Genomic DNA, 15,745 nt, shown 5'->3' with positions numbered 1-15,745 from the left:
CCAGTATTAATTTTTCCTGTTGCAGTTAATTGATAATGCTTTTATCACGGTATATGGTATTATCACGCTATTGGAATTTTGTTTTAAAAAAGTCGTCATAATACAGTTTAACAGGTTAAATAACTTTTTTTGAATAACAAAAATAACTAAACATTTAAAACAATAAAGCAATACAGAAAAATATATAAAAGTTAAATGTTTTACACATTAACTTGCAAAAGAATTATAAAAACCAATAGGTATCACTTTACAATAAGACCTCATTAGTTAACCTTAGTTAATGCACTAACATTCAAGGCAAGGCATTTAGAGCCGTCTGCTGTCAGAGGGTGAATGTGCTTTCATTTCATCTCTCATGTGTTCCTCCATGTGCTTCTCATGCGTGCTTGTTTACATCAGAGTGCATGCACTACATGGCTGCATGCTGCTTGAAAGAGTGCATTTTAAGCAGCTGATGGAAATACTATTCTTAAAATGCATATTTATTCACGGTATTTAGAAGTGCCCACGATAACAATATAGTCCATATTAATCACCACAATATATCGCATTACCGAATACCGGCACAAGTCTACTGAGGTGTAAATGTATTAAGTAAGCTGTAAATATCACTGATAATAAATGTGCTATGTGGCAATTGTGTTCTTTTTTTCATTTAAATGAATACTAGTATCAGTGACCATCACAATAATGTTAATAATGTAGTTTATTTGTGTAAACAGCATGCTTACTTTTTTTTTTTTTTTTTTTTCTCAGATGTGAGGATAACACACCTGTTGCAAAGCGAGCCAATGCAAATAAGCAGCCCACTCAGGAACCTGGAACCCAGCTAAGACCAAACGAGGCACACACTCCAATGAGTCTCTTAAATTTATATTTTATTTTTATTTATGTCCTTTAGATTAGAGCACATAAATAATATGTGACCCTGGACCACCAAACCTTAAGTTTTAAGTCTCAAGTCTCATAGGTATATTTTTATCAGTAGCCAAATAAACATTGTATGGGTCAAAATTTTTGATTTTTCATCTATGCCGAAAATTTATGCCATGTTCCATTAAGATATTTTGTACATTTCCTACCATAAATATATCAAAACATAATTTTTGATCAGTAATATGCAATGCTAAGAACTTCATTTGGACAACTTCAAAAGTGATTTTCTCAGTATTTCGATTTTTTTGCACCCTCAGATTCCAGATTTTCAAATAGTTGTATCTCGGCCAAATATTGTCCAATCTCAATAAACCATACATGAATGGAAAGCTTATTTATTCAGTTAATGTATACATCTTAGATTGGTTTTGTGGACCATGGTCACATATACACATTGGAAATGCCAGGTATGTGATGTTCATTTATATATTTTAACATGACCCAATACCAGTCAAAAGAATTATCTTCTGCTCACCAATCCTGCATTTATTTGATCCAAAATACATAAAGTTACCATTCAAAAGCTTGGAGTCTTGGGAGTATATATAGAAATTTAAACTTTTATTTAGCACGCAAGTGATGATAATTACAATAATCATGTTACAAACAATGCTGTTCTTCTGAATTTTCAATTCATAAAAAAAAAATTCTGAAAAAAATTATTCTCAGCTCTTTTCAACATTAATAATAATAATTAATGTTTGTTTGTTTGTTTTTTTCAGTCGAATATCTGAATATTAGAAGGATTTCTGAAGGATCGTTTGAATGGAGTAATGATAATAAAAATCCAGCTTTGAAAGTCAGCTTTGATTGTTCCTAATAAACTGTTTAACTGCACTCGTAATTAAATCTCAAGTTATTTTGTGGGATAATTAATTACATTCTAAATAAACTACAAACATAAAAATATATACATTTATTTTGTCCTCACATTTTTTCTTATAACTCTTCCCTCTTCCCTACACACCTGACTCTACAGCTCATTATGTGGGCCTTTTATCTTTTCAGGTGTAATTCTTTTTCCATATACAGCTATTCAAGTCATCTGGTGCTTTTTTTTTTTTTCATGTAACAGAAAAATAAAATATTTGCAATGTGAGTTTTTTTTTCAATATCTTGCAGCCCTAGTACTCAGACTAGGCAATATTAACCATGCTCAAGCGCATTTGAACCCCAAAGCCCGGTTCATTTGAATAGTGTGATCGCTCTGTGCCGCACTTGGGCGGAGTTAATTTATTTATCCCTGGCTCGGTTGGAAGAGTTGGGCCAAATTATATGTATATCAGTGAGTGTGAGCACTAACTGCACTGGAGCATGGAACAAATAATACGTGCCGCATAATTGCGTGGCGAGAGTGATAGATCTGTAAAGCAATAAATTGAGAGGGCAATGTGTTACCGCATCCCAAACAACTCAAAATAATAAACCACAAAGTTAACAAAATGATGCACTCCACTGTGCTGAGTGAGAGCACTTCTCTTGTTGCCTTCACATGCTTCCTGAAACTTCCTGTTTCCCACTTATGAAGTCGTGATTACGAGCAGGTTGCAGTGAACAGTGGTTCGTGAATGTTGAACAAATAATTTTTTCAGGAGCGTTAGTGTGTTAGCATTAGTGCTGCTGCAGTCTTAGACCCACCCCGAATGTTCTCATTGGTTGAGATGCATGATGACACCCATCCCAAGCCAGTACTGATCAACATCCCACCATAGCTACAGAATTATCTCAAATTGCACAAACTCATGCACATAGCTACATAAAAGTTGATTCTTGACAGTATGTCAACAAACCATATGAAGGACTTAAAAAAATAAAATTAAAATAATAAGAAATACAGACCAAATATATGGATGAAACTATGGATGATCTATAAAACATTGGACTGCCAAAGACCAATGGACCCCAATCCAAAAAATTGTTGAAAAAAAAAGACTGACATCCAACTTGTTCTTCTACAGACATTTGTTTCAGAAAGCTTCACACCTAATTGTATATATTGTAAGTTCTCATATAAAATATATACATACATAAAAATATAACAGGGGACATTAGAAATATGTTGAAACTGTAGTTCAGAGAGCATCTGGAGCGATCTGAAGGAAGAGCTCATAAGAAGCATTTTCCTGTTTGTGTAAAAGTGTCCACCACTACACCATAATTGTACAAAGATCAGAGGCTAAGTGATTATTGAGTGCATGTGCTTTTTAAAGGTCAATACCACCTTTGAGGACCAAGAAAAGAATCAGCGTGAATCAGATGCTCTGTGAGGCCTGCACATAAAAGCACAGGGAACTGTTAAAGGCAAATACAACTATTCTCTAAGGAGAATATCAAAAGCTCGGATGAGGAGAGAATACTGCAAACCTGAGCACTGGTCAGTGAACAACAAGTTGTTGCAACGACGCTCCTCTAACTTTCACAGGATTATTAAAAGAATTATAAAAGGTTTATGAGTATGATATCTGATTTCTTGAACTGGAAGTGTGGAACAAAGACATGGCAGAGCATGAGAGAGAGAGAGAGATCATAAAGATCTGCAGATGGTAAATTAACATATTCATGAAAGAACCTAATGACTGCAGTAAGATATTAGTTGAATATTAAACATACCTACAATATTCAAATGAGCTTAATATTTATAATCAGTCACATGCAGAGATGTGGCTCACCTATATCATTTGAGGTGGAACAAACTAATCGCATCCTTGTATGACGTGATGTTAAATCATACACACTCACAATATACATCTGGCCTCAAATCAAGCCACAATGTCAAGTTTTGGTGATCTAAGACCCTGCTGCTGCGGTTTATATTGTAAGACACTACTGCTGAAGCAAAATGTTAAAAGTTTTAATAAATCTTTCTCTAAATCCGTAAAAAAAATAATAATAATAATAAAAAGTGACGCAAAATTATATAGATTAGCCAAAAACTAGGCTACAAAATAAAATTATTTAATTTTGCGTGGTAGTTTTAAAAAAAAAGAACATGTATGAATAATAATAATAGTAATAATAACAATTATGATCATAATAACAAATAGCTAATTTAAATTAAATATATTATTATTATTATTATTATTATTATTATTATAATTATCAAATTAATGTACAAATCAAATTAAGTAAATATGTAACAGGATTCACATTAGTGCAAGTTTTGCTCTTTTTCTTCCCATTCCTACTCCACAAAAGGAACTATGGAGAATTCAAGAGAGCGAGCGAAAACAGATGCAGCACATGAAGTAATCTCTGCTGTCATGGCCTTCTCGTATTCAGGAGCACTGAGCACTTAGCTTTACCTATCCTCTTTCAACCCCATGAAAGCCAATCTGCTGTGATAAAGCTATCAACAGATATGGCACCACTGTGTTTCTGGCTAACCGTTTCAGTTTTCCCTTTATCCAAAGAGATTCGCTCAGATGTCGAAGATGGACAGAGGCTGAGGTAGACCGCAAACTGTCTGTCAGAAATGAGATTACCAAATGCTATTTAATGATATCCACTGGAATAGGGAAAATAAGCCAAGTGTGTGTAGAGAAAACCAAATCACCCTCCATTCCTCGGCCCAGAATGGCTGCGACAAAATGGCCATACAACACGGAAAGCTATCCAGTCACATACAAGTCAGAATAAGTATTGTGGCTTACTGTAAAAGTATTATAAACACTTTTTGATTTTAAATTAATTGAATAAACAATCTCTCTCTCTCTTTCTCTCTCTCTCTCTCTATATATAAACGATATAAAGAGGGGTGAGAAGAGCAGCCCATTGTGGATGTGGACTGAAAAATACCGGAGGGGTGAGGTGCGGGACCACAGTGACAAACAAAATGTCTGTCTGTTCCAGTAGGATGGGCAAATACCCCCATCCTCTGCCCCTTAAGCAGCCCTCAGCTCTAAGCTGATGTCATACTGAGACTGGGGCGATAACCCTGGGGAGCAGAGGGAAGGCAGGAAATGTTTTCATCACTGGGGTAGCCTTTCTCAAGCCGAGCAGACTACTTTGCACATTACTATCCTGATTCTCCTACTGTTACTCATTAATGAGTCTGCAAGACTGGGCTTATTTGATCTGGATTAAACCTGATAACCAGGTAATGTTAAACCATGAGCATAGAATCATGATTAATAGGAAGAGATACAAATAATGGCAAGCATTAGGGCAGAAACACGTGTGCAAACACCGCTGGGAATATGTGATAATCTCAGTTTTTTTGTTTTTTGTAGATATTGCATTGCTGCATTGTTTATTATTGTCTGGAATGATCAGGTTCAGAAATGTGTGAGGACATCACATGAAATGTGTGTGAATATTATAAAATACACAGATTTTTACTTTTACCCTACTTTTTATAATTCAAACATTAAATGCAATAAAATAATAGTGTAATGTAATATAATATATTATAATGGAGTGTTTGGAGTCTGTAAAATTGAAGGAATTTGCTTATATATTTTTTTAATCAAACAGTAAACAGTAGCACTTTGTGAAACAGTATTCAAATTTCAATTCAACATTTTTATCTACAGTATTTGCAAAAAAAACTTGCTTCTTTCTGTCTCGCAATTCTGACTTATTTTCTTGCAATTGTGAGTTTCGATCACGCAATTCTGATAAAAATAAATTCAGAATTGCAAGTTTATATATCACAATTCTGACTTCATAACTTGCCATTGCTAGTTTACATTATGCAATTATGAGAAAAAAAGTGAAAAAAGAGAAAAATAATTGTGAGATAAAAATTAGCAAAAACCTTTTTTATTTTTTATTCAGTGACAGAAAAAGGCTTCCATAGAAAGCTTCATATTTTTGTGGAAACTGTGGTATTTTTTTTAGGATTCTTTAATAAATGTAAAAAAATAAACAGTATTTACTTGTGAATGTATTTCCCATTGTAAATTTTATATATCCTTACAGAATTAAAACCATGAATTTCTTATTAATTTTACTTTTTTATATATTTTGAAAAAATAACTGAGACTAAGCATTTATGGCTCTGCTTATTTGATTCAACTGGTGTGATCAACTCTTTCAGACTGAGCATGGGGTGAATCTGTCATAAATGGAGAATCTCTGTCAGTGTGACATGAAAGAGATAAAGAGAGTGGAAGAGGAGTGAGTGACTGAAGACAGTGACTGCAGGCAGCAGAAAAGCGAAGACTGAGGGTGATGAATGCAGCACACAACTCCAACTGTGATAGCAATCACTCGAATGTCAGCAGTTCTCTTCAGTCACAGGGCCGACAGAGACACATCTCTCACATTTGCTTCGGCCTGCATTTGTGTTTCTGAACATAGCCTGTGGACGGGTCACTACAGCCTTGACCTACACGATTAACCCACATAAAGTATGAGACTACATAAAATACTCTGTTGTATTAGACACTCCACGACCACGCGTAACCTTCACTGACAGGCTGCGCGCACTTGGACCACGAGACACAGAGAGAGTAATAGACAGCACATTCAGAACATTAGGCATTGTGTCAATCTTTCAGTATCACTTTGTGTGAACAAAATGAGCTTTTCATAAGCAAATACTGAAAGACTCTGTGCTCTAGCTAAGAGCGGCAGCAGTTTCATCTCTTTCTCTAGTCGATAAAAGAGTCATTTAAAAGGAAGATGCAACATCTCTCACTGCGAATGGCAGGAGGAAACATTATTTTCTCTTTATGCACCAAATAGACCAATAAATCGGAGGGATGGATGATTTTATTTTGAAAGCAGTTTGACTGGATGTCCATCAGATGTGATGAAGGTCAGCGCCGGAGAAGCTGTTCTTCTCAGGTTACTTAGATCAGTCTATAGATGACTGTGTTACTGGGCTCCTGATGAGAACAATTAAGGGCTCGTGTTACTATCTCATCTATATGTGGCTTAGGTAAAACTGCATTAATGGGAATGATTTACAGCCACAATCAATACACGGCTGATACTAACAGGCCACAGAGCAGTTGCACTCTCACACAGGGCACAGCAGGATCTGACTGAGGGTTGCTGGGAAGACTGATGACTCTGTTGGCTTACTTAGTGGCCCGATTAGATGCAGCACTACCTGTTCTGACCAAAGTTGAGTGGGAATGGAAAAGTAAAGTAAACTTTATGACGCACATAACATTTAAATGTTTGGGGTCAGGAAGAATTCCAAAAAAGATTTAAAATAAATCAACATGAAATCCTGAAAAAAGTATTATGATTTCCAGAAAAAATGATTAACAGTAGTTGTCAACAATGATAAGAAACGTTACCTGAGCAGCAAATATATATATATATATATATATATATATATATATATTTTTTTTTTTTTTTTTTTTTATATATATAATATTTCACAATATTATTGTTTTTATGCATTTTTAATCAATCAATGAAGCCTTGATCAGCATTAAAAAAAAAATCTAAAACCCAAAGATTTACAGACCCCAAAGTTTTGAATGGTAGTGCATTTCCATTCTACAGTATATCTTTAATACTGAAATCTAATGCAATAGAATATTTCAGAACTAGTTATATATTTAACATGCACATTGCCATGACCTTTCAATAATTCACCAGTGTCTTTTGCAGGCCTAAAATCCCCTGGCACATCAATTCATTGACACAACCCCCCCCCTTTTTTTTTTACACAGACAATAACAAACATGATTTCAAAGATAGGATATGAGGTTTTATGAGTTAAACCGGATTTCTCAAAATTATCTAAACTCAGAATTCAGTGGACATTAAAAAGCACAAGTATTTAAAAACTTCTTCAGTTCATAAATGGCAATTCTACGAGAATGAAGATATTTTGGACAGTTTGTCAATGCTTTTCTAAAGCACTCCAAAAAAACTGATGAACACAAAGCAGACTCATGGATCATTAAACATATTATTTTTTGCATAACACACTTCATAATGGTTTATGCTTGATGCCCTATTTAGACACGAGGGCTTAGAGAGCCTGACTTGAAATCAAAAACAAATTTCATGGAAGATATTTACAGTAATTTGTTATTGTGGTTCATTATGATGAAGGTATTAATGAACATGATGCTGTTTTGAGCAAAGTCAGAAAATCTGAACAAAAATGTAATCATTTTACAACTTTATCATTTGCCATATAATATATCAAAATAAAAAGCTCATTCGTCAACAGTTTGGCATGTAAGATGTCATATTAGCTTCGAGCTAAAACATTTTTTATGTATTGCCTATTTCTCAGGTGTTTTTATTATTTTCTTCAACCCCTGTGCCTGATGAATAAGAAAAGGCTGTTTTGGACTGGACTAAATTAAATGAACACCTGGCAGCGGATCTTACCTGTATTTTGACTGGCCATGAAAAGTTGCTGACATAAACATGGAAAGTGATGTTGGGATTTGCAAGGAAGGAGAATGTCTCACAGGAGAAGCTGTCTCTGTACTCTTTGATGTTAGTCTTGGACACTATGGGGAATTCCTCCCCGGAGATCGTACCCGCTGCAGGGACACAAAACACAGCATCAGCAAAATGCACGTCAGCCAACAACAACGCTTGCACACAAAACCCTCTGCAAGATTAAATATGGTATAACATTCTGATCAACCTTTCAACTATAAAACATCTGAATAATGCATCTGAATAAAGCCATTGTAAGGAGCTGTACTTGAATGCCAACAGGATCAAGAGAAAGTAAACATGAAAAAAGGCTAAAAACTTTAAGCTTCTCGCTGCTTCTCAAAACATTTGAACAGAATAAATGCTTAATAGTGAATACATGATCTATCACAATACAGTAAATCTCAAACCACAAATGAAAAAGAACATCAGTCAGTCTATATTGATGATTCCCAGATGACCCATTCAGAGCCTGTTCCATTAAGTACGAGAGTAAGAAAATCTGATTTATTTTACTTATTAGCGATTCATCACTATTAAAATGGGACTCTTCCATTAACCACTCGTATGAGCTCAGTCTCAAAATACTGCAATAAATATGCTCTCACACTTGTCATATGACAATGACTCTTACACTCAAACACTATTCTAGTGACCATTGGGAGGGTGCTTTATCTCTGTCTGTAGGGCAATACATAACACTTCTCTACATATCTGCTTGTCATAGAGGTTTATTCAAACAGCGACAAAATGAAAAACTATTTCGCTTAGGCATTTGCCTGTGCAAGAGCACTCCTTTTATCTTAATTGAAATCAAAAAGCACTTTATGAATGCCCTGACAAATGGATTCATCGTATACTTTGTTTAGTCAGATCTATTCTACAAAGTAACTCTTTCTTTTGGGACTTCATTTTATTCTAATATACAGGAAATCCAAAAGCATGAGTACTTTACCTGTTGAGCCAATGGACCATGTTATGTTGAGGTTGAAATTGTTGGATGCGTTAATTGACATATCGAGGTTCTTATTGGTCTGGAAAACAAACAAACACGACAACAACAAAAAAGTATTTAAATAGCTGCGATAAAACAAGTTTTACCGTATTACATTTATTACATGTATTAATCATGTTGTGCTCCAATCATCTTTTCACCAAAAATATTTGTTAATATTATCAAATTAGACTTAAAATTATCTTAAAAATGTATAATTGTTGTACTTTTGGGGGACTCTTTCTCCAAACTGTAACACCTGTGATGCTGGGAAACACTAAGTTCAAAATCAAATATAGACCATTCTAAACCATTTTGTTTATGAACACGATGAAATTCACTGACCTCTTCTGGAGTCGCCATGAAGTTAATGGCCGTGTAGTGCTGATCGTCCTCTTGAAGCAGGCTAAAAGTGAACTGGTAGTCTATCAGAAGATTATCTAGTGAGGTAGAGAAAAAAGACATTGTAAAAAACACAAATTGTATTTGGCATTTACATGTCAAATTGTTTCAGCATTAAAAAGCATGAGATTTGTTAACATTATGAAAGTGATTGCTTGGTAAAAGTTCTTCATGTTCACGTCATTTTGAAATCACAACTTCATGGCAGTAACAGCTAGTCTTAAAAGTTAATCAAACTCTCATTGGGAGAGAGAAGCAGTTGTGATATGAAGGACTTTTTGACAGTTCACATCTGCACGAGCAACCTTAAAGGTCACCTTGTCCAATTCAATTGTGAAGACGGCATATGATTAAATAGCAACAGACAGAGGAAGGCTGAGGATTGATTTGATTGTCCAGCGGGTCAAAATTAATATCAACTCTGCCAAGGGAAGAAAACACTGAACTGTCATTGGCATTATTGCAGAAAAAGATGAAAAAGCTTTCACTGGATTCTAGTTATCATTTATGACCTTTCTGAAATCGACAAGAACTTTTATAGATTAGGAACACTCAACAATGAGTAATTTATGGGTTTTGCATTAAAAAGTGGGGAGCGGGGGGTCGCGAGATGATTTACAGATACTTTTTTTTTTTATATATTAATGCGAGATGGAGAAAAAAAAAGTCCGAAATACACATTCAGGTCTTTATTTTATTACACTTTGTCTGTTTGCGTCTGTAGATTTCGCGTAAATTCAACAAAAGTTAGCGTTGTAAATCATCCTGCCGATCCGCGATCTCTTGTCTGCTCTCTTTCATCACAGGCACGGCTGGAAAGCTCTCTCTTCACTGTACAATGCTGTCAGATCCAAATATGGTCATTTCCTTTTTATCAGCAACCAATCGCGAAAGTAAAAGGGCTGAATGCGCAATCTCATTTGCTGATGATAAATCTTTAAAGCCTGTTTTCTCAAAATGACCTTTCTCTCATACTCCAAGTACGAAATCTCCATATTAGTAGCACCTATATACACCAAACTTTCCAGTCTTGTACCTAGTTATATTATGAAGACATTTACAGAGTTATTTGTAAATATATTATTCCTAGCCTGATTTATAAAACATTTTATTACAAAAAACATGGCGAAAATCATTTTTTTAAGGCTATTGATAGTATATTCTGATTTACAGGATATAACAAAAGTAGATATCCATAAATCCCTCTGTAATTTTTTCCCCATCTAATATGTGAGCACAATGAAAAAATAATTTTTAATCTGGATTTATCCAGATCACTTTCATAAGTATTTCCCTGAAGGAGACACTCCCGACGAATATGACTGGATAAAGTCACCATTTAATTTAACCACGGCAAATCATCTAGCGTCAGATATAGAAGATGCGCTGATAGAACTTTCAACCGATCGAACCCTGAGGACGGCATTTGACGGCAAGACGCTGGATGAGTTCTGGGTTTCTGTCGCGCTGGAATATCCACAGTTGTTGAAAGCCGCGTTATATGTCCTCATGCAATTTGGCTCAACGTATTTATGTGAAAAGACATTCTCCGCGCTGACTTACATTAAGAATAAACACAGGTCACGGCTTAACATGGAAGATGATCTGTGGGTGGCGATCTCCAAAATCAAACCTAGAGTGGACCTGCTTTGCTCCGCGCACAGCGCCCATCCATCACATTAAGGTTTTTTTTTTTTATTCACAATTTAGCACATATTACACAAACAATGCAATCACAAAAAAAAAAAACATCAAAAAGAGTACTAAGGCCCATATAGATTGGAACTCTTGCAGTCTTGAATGCTGTTTACTTGTAATCTTAAAAATAAAATTAAAATTATAAAAATATAAAATTATCTGCTCCACCCATTGACCAAATCTGGGTCCTGATTGGGAAATCCATGTATGTAAGGCATTTTTTCTGAATACAAAGTTATTGTTGTATGCGTGTTATAGGCAGCTTGTTAGTATTCGGTCTGTAAGCATTTCACAGTTATGGATGTATTTGTTTTTGTCCATAATTTGTTAATAAAATAGCCTGGCTTAGAGATTGTGTTCCTTTTTGTTTTAGCTCTGTCAGTATGTAACCAAATCGCAAATCCTCACAAGAGGAAAACACAGAAAGGAGGGGGGGGGAGGTCGGGGGTCGTCAGCAATCTAATATTGGGGGTCGCGGTCTGAAAAGTTTGGGAACCCCTGTTCTAAACAACTCAAACCATTTCTGACCCCACACTCACCCAAAGAAAAACTTCCAGGCCTTGTTCACGAGATGTTTATCTCAACATATCCGTGCATAACATAACAAATTCACACTAAACCATAGCAGACTGGGAGATGTTCACAGAAAGAGACCGAAACTAAAGGATATTAGCTTCAACAAATAGCCGTGTTCTTTCTGCAACCACAGAGAGATGGAGAATTACTGCAGATCAGATCAAAGCGGCTGTCTTGAGCTTATCTCTTCCTCTGACCACTCAGTACCCTCCACTGCCACACAAATAGAGAGATTATTGTGGGTTCTCACTGTCTTTCTATCCTTATTCTTGCCCCAGGTACACAGCAAAGCTATGTTTATCCCATTAGGGTCATTATTAAACTTCAGAGAGTTTTTACATCCCATGAAGGGAAAATAAGAGTGGAAAATCTAAGAGGGAGATCAACAGATGCATTGAGTGTGCATCTGTATTTGCTTGCATGACTACATGTGTATGTGTGTGTGAGTGAATGTGTGTCAAGCATTAATCAAGTACAATGCAAATATTAAACGAACATAAATAATACTATGAAATATTTCCACTGCTTCCAACATTTTTGCATTCATTCGGTTATAATAATCCAAATAATTGCACAAATTTAGCCAGTAAATCTAATTTCCCCTTGAGAGAAATCACGGAGCACTTAATAATGTGGTTATTTTGTGGAAACTGTACGAAAACATGTGCTGCTATTCTATTTCAGAGGTTTGAAATTATTAACATATGAGGTTATTAACCTTTCTTGAACTCTGGAATATTTTCACCATCATCTAATAAGACAAAACATACATAAGAAGCCAAAAGAGGACGTTCTGATTACAACCGACAACATCAATGCTGTTTTGTGACGTGCTCTGGTTATGAAATACACACATTTATTTACAATTCATTATTCAATAAAGCTATTACAGGAATCTCAAATAACAATCTCATTAAGCAAAAGTGTATTTTCCTCTAAACATCCTGCAGAACACATTTCATTTCCAGGTTCAGAGGAATGAAATGAAGCAATAACAGGAAGCCATCCCTGGCAAATGGGATCTAGGTATTTTATTTAATGTCTTCTACCATAAACGTTATCATCCTCAATTTTGGAACACCTTGCTGGCAGTAATGAGAACAGCGGAGAGTTGGGGACATCTGGAGTCATCTTTTTTAGAAGCAGGAAAGAAAACGGCATACTGCCCTTAAATAATAAGTTGAAGCTAAATATACACATGGTCCTTGTGAAAGCAGTGAGCTGAAATGTCTTTTTTTTTTTTTTTTAAAGAGTTTTATACACAGCAGACAACCAAGTATGCATTAAAAAAAGATTGAAAAAAATAATAATTTAGCTAACCAAACCTGATAGTACTAGGTCAGATGTTCTTGTTTACATATTATTTAAACACGTATGATGTTAGTGTTTTTGCTCATGTGCATCAAAACCCATAATCAATCATAAACACATGAACAATAAAACAATATCTCCATTATCTCTGACTACCTGCATTGACTTCATTTGAAAGCACTTATTATATTTTAAAGAGGCATAAATAGAAATAATCTATTGACATTAGAGGTTCTGGATTGATTACATCATTGATGTATCTTCACATCAATTTTCTCTCTATATCATCAGCGTGACCAAAATACAATGAAGAAATGAAAATCCTAATTCACCCTCATGCACTGTAACATTGTCTTGATTGGAAAAGAAATCGACATCTAAGGCTTAAAGCAAATACAATTATCTTAAGAAAATAAGGTAGGCCCTTAGATGTCCAAATAAAAGTGCCTTTGTGCACAAGCACAAAACAGCCTGACTAAAAGTATTTAGCAGTCTAGGCAGAATGCCTGATTAGTTCTTGCTGAGGGGCCTAAGGGTGTCCGGTAGTGTCTGTCTGGCTGGTGGGATGCTCATTGGGTATATATTTAAAACAGTAGTTCTGGCTTTTATTTAGGCTGAGGGGAGTTAGCCGTCGATTAGTGTATCAGGCATAAATTGAGCTGGGCAATATGGCCAAAAATAATTATCACAATAATTTTCTTCATATCAGTCGATATCGATGATTATCACTAGAGGTTGACCGATTTATCGGTTTTGCTGATTAATCGGCACTGATAGTGGCTTGCTGGAACAATCGGTTATCGGCAAAATCCATGCCGATAGTTTTCTGTGTGTCGTCCCTTGCTGGAGTGGCTGAGGCGGGTCTGTTTTCATTATACAGTGTGAAAGTGGCTTCTAGTGGCTGAAATCACTGACAGCACGTGCTGTTCGTTTAGACACATGATGCTGCATGCTGAACAGAGTGAGAAACTTCAGACAGAAGGTCAGACTCGTGAAGATTTCAGTGTCTGCCGTCTTACAAAATAAGGACGAAAACACATGAAGAACATTTTAATTATTAGACTTCCTTTATAATTAATAAACTTTAATTTAACTGATAAAAAGCAGAAGAGAAAATTTTAAATGGAAAAAACAGAATCCAGAAAAATTAAATTTGGAAATAAATAAAATGGAATTTAGGAAAAATTTTAACTGATTTCATAGGGCCCTATTAGATTGTGGTAATTTCAACATTTATTATTATTACTATTATTATTATAATTTTATTTACTACTACTACTATTACTATTAGTATGGATCAGTACTGTTTTTTAATAAAAAAAGAACTGTTTTAGTTTTTGTTCAATATCCCTTTTAAAACTATAAGTTAATTAATCGGTATTGGCCAGTGTGGTACAACCTAGCTATCGGTGTTGGCAAAATCCAATATCGGTCAACCTCTAATTATCACTATACATATTTCAGATCTTTATTTCTTTAAAGATAGATTTTTGCTTCTAAGTGAAAGCTGTAGAAACCAAACCATTAACTATAGTTTTAAACTACTCTTTGTGGTCAGAACATGACAAACACTTCACATTTTTGAATTATATTCTCTTTCAACGAACTTTTACTTAACAATTGCCCCACATTCATCCTCATGTATATGGCAATTGCAATATGACCTAATGATACTGGAGGTCAAACTGTAATATACAGCTATCCATTGCGTAAGTTAAGGACACATTCAATTACCATTATAAGTGAGGTGCATTTATCATCATCATTACTTTTATCATATTTGATGGCCCTTGATTTTTCTCCTTGTGATAATGGACATTAAAGTGTTTAAGGCTGGTTGAATTAGCCTGTTACAAAGAGGAAGCGTAAACATCAATCCCATTCAGTGGGTAAATGTCACTGACGTTCCCTTGGGGAGTTAGACTTGTCTCGCTCCGACTAGCCTCTCTTCATGACTTTAATTGGTCAAATTAGCGATTGTGTCCGCCCCACATATTCAAAGCCAGACAACTGAATCACTGCAGTGCACACGTGTGATGAAATCCATAGTGACAGAGTGATGGGAACAGTGATAGTAAGAGATAACAGCTGGATGCTGTAAGTGTGAGGTACTGCTTGTGTTTGCTGGGACAAGTGTGTGTGTTTATATGTCTGTGAGAGATTGCAGGCCAGCTCCAGTGTACACTTCAGCATTCAGTACACCATACAAGGAGTATGAAATAAAGAATAGCAGTTGCTTTAATCTGAACTCCAATGTAATATAATCATAGATACCACAGAGGTTATTTTAACTAACCATGACTGACATCAGATGCCTTACAGCATGTGCTGAGTTTAACATGCATTTGGGAATGCAGCGTGCGCCAAGTTCACTTTATTTTCACATTTGCATATTTCTAACATTATTGTGGACAGTTTACAGCATTTCACCAAAATTCTGGTAAACTAAAAGCTTTATCTTTAAAA

General features: G+C 35.3%; 1 protein-coding gene across 2 annotated transcripts in view; it reads right to left on the bottom strand.

Annotated features, from left to right (window-relative positions):
- The window catches only part of atrnl1a (attractin-like 1a), a 300,556-nt gene that overhangs the window by 145,716 nt on the left and 139,095 nt on the right, over positions 1–15,745 (bottom strand). For both annotated transcript variants that reach the window (XM_026224245.1, XM_026224246.1), the window contains exons 23-25: positions 9,638–9,732; positions 9,254–9,332; positions 8,242–8,399 (exon numbers count right to left, since the gene is read on the bottom strand). In XM_026224245.1, coding sequence (XP_026080030.1) covers positions 8,242–8,399; positions 9,254–9,332; positions 9,638–9,732 — 332 coding nt within the window. The remainder of the gene's footprint in view (positions 1–8,241; positions 8,400–9,253; positions 9,333–9,637; positions 9,733–15,745) is intronic.

This window comes from Carassius auratus, chromosome 38, assembly GCF_003368295.1.
Source record: "Carassius auratus strain Wakin chromosome 38, ASM336829v1, whole genome shotgun sequence".
NCBI lineage: Eukaryota > Metazoa > Chordata > Actinopteri > Cypriniformes > Cyprinidae > Carassius > Carassius auratus.
Note: the sequence above shows the minus strand (reverse complement) of the source record. Positions and strands in the feature narration are given on the sequence as shown.